Genomic DNA, 5,804 nt, shown 5'->3' with positions numbered 1-5,804 from the left:
TTTTTTTTTTTTTGTATATGCTTGGAAAATTTTAACTTCCTGCAAGATGTAAAAACTACATGTTTTTACGTTATACACTCTAATGCAATGTAATCGAGATACTTTTTGAAAGAAAATCAAAAAGGATTATTAATTCTGAAATCGTCTGAATAAAATAAGAATTATCACGAGTCGAGCTTGTTCTTCCATATATGATTTATATAAATATGAATATATTTGACATACATATGAATATATTTGAATGATTTATGAACACACATGCTATTTTAAATCATTAAAAATATCATTAAAACGCAAAACACCGCGAGGAACATCGACTTCCGGTCAACCGTGGAGGCCCGCCGACCTCTGAATCGCCCCAACGTTTTGTCCACTCCTGATAATTATGCTAATGACGCTAGCAAGCGTCAGTTAATTAGTCGATGACGCATTTCGATCGTTGTCGAGTCGACTGCGTTATCCTCGAATCGTGTTTAATTTGTGTCTTGGAAAAAGTTACTTAACTCGTCTAAGTAACCAGTTTATAAACATCAGGGAGTAAAATTTGTCATTCTTATCTATTGTGATTTCATTAAATATTCAGACTATAAATATCACAACGATCTTCTGTTCAATGATCAAATTTACACGTAAAATAACAATTGGTTGTAGGTATTGCTGTTGGAAATGAAAAGAGATTTGGAAACCTGTTAGAAAAGGAAATTTGAGATAATTGTGATTTATCGTGTTGAAAGAAGTGTCAAATTATTAAAAAGTGGTGGAAATTGGTGAAACTTCTCTGAAAGAAGAAATTTGAAGTGAGATATTTCTAACGACAATCGTCTTCTATGCTCGAATCAACTTTAAAATAGTTAATCTGCAAGTTTGTGATTCGCAAAAAAATCAAGAAATAAATTGAATTAAATGTTTAGAATAAGAAGAAATTATCGAAGAATTGTTGCGTCATATATTCGTGAGAAAATAGTAACAATTATATGTGCCACAAACCACAAACGGAAATCCCTTAAAGTAAACACGCGATAACATTCACCACATAGAACAATTATCGTTGGGATAATCTTGAAATATTGTCCAAGTTTCCCCTTACGTAAGAACAACTGATAGAAGTGAAGCACGTGTATCCCATGTATGTTGTTTGAGCAATTAACCAAGAAAGCCAGTAGTGAACAATGAACACTATTTATTTTATTTCGATTTACGATTAATCTTTGAAAAAAATTAAAAGCACGAATAGCTAATTCGATTTTTGATCGAAAGTGAAAAATAAGAAAAATTTAAATATTAGAAATTTCAATTTGAACAAATTTAATAACATATCCTAAATTAAATTCGAGAAAAAATTAAATTTGATTTTTCTTAGATATCAATTGATCCATTCATGCAATTGTATAATTTTTTTAAAGACAGAGGTCGCAAGAAGCACGCAAACTACGCGAGGAATTCGAAGCGGAACGCTTGGGCGGACGTGTGTGGATGTATCGCGACTGGAAAACGTCACGTTTGCTTTTAAGCGATATTACGTAATCGAGCGATCGTGGAACGTAAACAACGGCGACGATTACACGGAAGACGCATCGAAATCCAAAAAATGTAACTGTGCGGTGATTCATCTCTGTAGCGATTGAACAGTTATTATTATAAAATTCTGCCTCTTTGATTTGATTGATAAAATTGAAAGTGGACTTTCTAGTGCGATTTGAAAATCTTAAAATTGGAAATGAATCTGTGTATATATTTTTAAACCAAAACATAGTGAATTGTTAAATTAGTGATTTAATAAAATAAATAGAAGAAGTCGTATGAAAAAAAAAGACATGAAGAAGAAAGAGGAAGACAAGGAAAGAATTTTTGAGGATCAAAATAATTTCTTTAATTTGTATAAAGTTTCATTCTAAATAGATTTTAATTGCCATTCTTATCTAAAAAACAAGATAGGCATTATATTAAAAAAAAATAAATACTCTTTCATTGTTCTAAAGATCAATCTTTTATTTTCTCATTGGTATAAAATATAAAATATAAAAAAAAAAAAAATAAGAAATTAAATAAAAATCAAAGTGATTTGAGATGATCAATATATAACAAGTATATTAGAGAGAAATTATTCGTAACAATCGTGGAGCACGTGACGAGGGAATAAAAGAAGTGGCACACGCGTCGGTTCGCTTTCCAAGCTTGCCTTCCTTCGGCCCGAGGAAGAGACCTCGACGTGGGTGGACGGCTACCAGTCGATCCAGGTGTCTCGATTCGGTCGCAACTCGTCATTAAGATAATTAACTGGTGTCGAACCGCTTACCAATTACACGAGAGCCGCGTGGAACGACTCTTTCTTCTTCTTCTTGCCAGGTGAATAATGATAGTGGCCGCGTTCGTGGAATAAAGGCTGGCCAAAAAGAGGGAAAGTGTTTCGACGATTATTGGTAATAATCACCGGGAGGCACGCTATTTTTTTGTCAGTGAAATCTTGAGATGGAAAGAATTTTTTCAAAAAGAATAATATATTTTTCTTGAGAGAATTTCTGAAAAGAATCCTGAAAATTTTTCGCGGAAAAATTTTGAAGAAAATTATATCATTGTTTTAAAAAAAATTAAAAAAGAAATTGTAAAAGAAATTTTGAAAAAATTTGAAATTATTTTTACAAAGAAAATTTTTGAAAGAGAATTCTAAAAGGTAAATAAATATTTGGAAGAATCATGTAATTCGAAAAGAAAAGAAAGATAATAATTTTATTTTTCTTCAAACGAAAGCGTGAAAGCCTTTGAGAATTTTTATTCATGCGTGGTTCATTAGCAACCAATTTGGGATACGAGGACATGTTGCTTACATTCAATATTATAATAATGAATAAAAATCATTCAATTTATTTTCGAAATTATCTTTCTCACGCTAGATCTTCGTTAAATAATTGATTTTCAGTTTGTTAAGTATATATCTTGTTATTATTAATCGAGTCCAAGATGCAGAAGACTTATGACAGAATAACGATACCGAAAATAGTGATTTGCACAAAATCATTGGAAGATTGTGTGGACAAGGATGAATGCGACAGAAAATCGTTGAGCCAAAGAAAGATCATTAGGTCGAGAAGCAGAAGGTATTCGAGGAGATTTTCCTCGAGTATCGTCGATCGTCGCTCGCCATCTTCCTCCAGAAGCCCATCACCATCATTATTAGCTTCACAACCTCAGGATCACAATAAAGAAAAATCCAAGAATAATCATCATTGTAATCAGGATTCTGAAAAATTAAATCAATTGGAAATTGAATCTGATAATTCTAAAGAAATAGACGATAATTGTAAAAAAGAAGAAAATTCCATAGTTGATAGACTGCGAAATGATTTATTTGAATGTGAGAATAAAGAAAAAAGTAATGTTTGTTTGAAGTTTGAAGAAAAGAAAAGAAGAAAGAAGAGTTTAGATAATGTAAAAATATTAAGAAATGATAGAATTGACAGTTATAAAAGAAATCTCAAGTGTGATAAATGTTCTAAATATCAGAGTAATAGAGAAGAAGTTTGCTTGGAAAATTGTTCAGGATACCAACAATATTTAAGGTTGTTGGAAGTTCCTCAAATTAATTTGGAATGGGGAGAAGGCAGTAGTGGTGATGATTTAAGTTCTGAATGGGATTCAGATTACACGGATAAATCGAACGAAAAAAAGATCCCGAAGGTAACAACGGGAAAGAATGATCTTTAAAATAAATTTCTTTAAGAAAAATTTAAAATAAATATATTTTTTTATAAAGCAATAAAGTTTCTTAAAATTATTATTTTCCGTAAATAATTATTAATAATGATACCAATAACGAAAAAGATAATAGGATTTATTTTAATGATAATTGTTCTTAAATTTTTTTCAGTCATCAGGATGGAGAAAACTTAGAAACATTGTCCATTGGACACCCTTTTTTCAAACCTACAAGAAACAACGATATCCATGGGTATATAAGTTTTTTATTTTAAACTAAATTCAAAATCAATTAAAAATTTCTCAAAATTTTTAAATACTATCTTATAATTATTAATTAAAATTATTATTAATTTTATAATTTAATATAACTACATTTTAAATAATAATAAAACAATTAATTTTAAACAAACAACTATATATAAATAAAGTAACATTTATAATTTGATATTATAACATGTAATTTTAGGTGCAATTAGCAGGTCATCAGGGGAATTTCAGAGCAGGACCTACTCCAGGGACAATTTTAAAAAAGCTTTGCCCTCAGGAAGAAGCTTGTTTTCGTTTGTTAATGAATGACATATTAAGGCCGTACGTTCCAGAATTCAAAGGTGTTTTAGATGTAAAAGATGTAGAAGAAGGTAACGTCGAAGAAACTAATTCAGAAGAAACTCATCAGAAAGATGGTTCTAGCGATTCTGTAATCAAAAAGACCGTAGTATCCTCTTACTTGCAACTGCAGGATCTTCTTGGAGATTTTGAACATCCTTGTGTGATGGACTGTAAAGTTGGAGTTAGGACATATCTAGAATCAGAGCTTGCAAAAGCAAAGGAAAGACCTAAGGTAATATTTAATATCAATTAATAGATAATAACAAGATTATGTATCATTAAAATTCAATTGATAAAATAAAACTTTAATGATTATCTAATTTTTATCTAACATTTGTTTTGAAACAAAAAATTTGTGATTTGTCGTTGCAGTTACGAAAAGATATGTATGAAAAAATGGTACAAGTAGATCCAACCGCACCGAGTGCTGAGGAACGTCGTGTGCAAGGAGTAACAAAACCAAGGTATATGGTTTGGCGTGAAACGATCTCTAGTACAGCAACATTAGGTTTCCGTGTGGAAGGTATTAAACTTGCACACGGAGGCTCGTCAAAAGATTTTAAAACGACGAGAACTCGAGAACAGGTTCGTTAAGCATAAATCAAATTTAATATAAATCGAATATAATCTTATTTTAAAATTGTATTAGGTTACGGAGGCATTAAGGCGTTTTGTCGAAGGCTATCCGCATGCAGTATCCAAATATATTCAACGTTTAAAAGCGATTAGGGCCACACTGAAAGCATCACCGTTTTTTGCTTCACATGAGGTCGTTGGATCTAGTTTGTTGTTTGTTCATGACACCAAAAATGCCGGTATTTGGATGATTGATTTTGCAAAAACATTACCTCTGCCTCAACATTTACCAAGGATTCGTCATGATGCCGAATGGAAAGTAGGAAACCATGAAGATGGATACTTGATAGGTGTAAACAATTTAATAGACATATTTCAAGATATACGAAATTCGGAAGGAACATAGTTCTGCGAATTTTCCTTTTAGGAAGTATATATTGATGTTATAGCAAAAAAAAGGATATCGGATTAATAGACATTGTATATTCTTAATTTTATAAATGTAAATTGCGTTGTATCTTTATTTGTATTGTGTTTCTACGACTACTACGTATTTCGTAAAATTTTGTACATAAATTGATATTGTCACAATGTCTTTAAAACGATATCTTCTCATAAAAAAAACGGACCAAAGACGTGGTGGCTGTTGCTACCTAAGTATTTCATAAGTATAGAGTTTCCTACAATGTAGAAATGATGTACAAAGAGAATCTGTAAAAAATAATTTAAATAACATACTATTATATAATAAGTTTTATTTAATGCGTTACATGCAACGCTGCCAAGAATCTTCTTGATACAAGAGAACGAAGAAACGTGTTTTTTTGTATTTAAAATCGTACCATGCATTTGTAAATAATTCGACACTTATAAAAAAAAAATTTCGTCTGTTCTCATTTCAAGTATCTTGATGTAAACTCCGT

At 30.8% G+C, this 5,804-nt stretch overlaps 1 protein-coding gene and 1 long non-coding RNA gene across 2 annotated transcripts in view; one reads left to right on the top strand and one right to left on the bottom strand.

The window, feature by feature from the left end:
- LOC102672274 overlaps positions 1–5,773 on the top strand; it is a 20,249-nt gene extending 14,476 nt beyond the window's left edge. The window contains exons 5-8 of the mRNA XM_006621581.2: positions 3,866–3,946; positions 4,163–4,537; positions 4,678–4,890; positions 4,955–5,773. Coding sequence (XP_006621644.1) covers positions 3,866–3,946; positions 4,163–4,537; positions 4,678–4,890; positions 4,955–5,287 — 1,002 coding nt within the window. The 3' untranslated portion in view covers positions 5,288–5,773. The remainder of the gene's footprint in view (positions 1–3,865; positions 3,947–4,162; positions 4,538–4,677; positions 4,891–4,954) is intronic.
- On the bottom strand, positions 878–1,643 carry LOC116186362. The gene is made up of 2 exons (XR_004151343.1): positions 1,088–1,643; positions 878–1,002 (listed from the first exon to the last, which is right to left on the bottom strand). It is a non-coding gene; the product is annotated as an uncharacterized LOC116186362 (long non-coding RNA).
- Positions 5,774–5,804: the final 31 nt, after the last annotated feature.

This window comes from Apis dorsata, unplaced genomic scaffold (assembly GCF_000469605.1).
Source record: "Apis dorsata unplaced genomic scaffold, Apis dorsata 1.3 scaffold_631, whole genome shotgun sequence".
Lineage (NCBI taxonomy): Eukaryota > Metazoa > Arthropoda > Insecta > Hymenoptera > Apidae > Apis > Apis dorsata.
The sequence above is the reverse complement of the archived record's forward strand: the minus strand, read 5'-3'. Positions and strand labels throughout refer to the sequence as shown.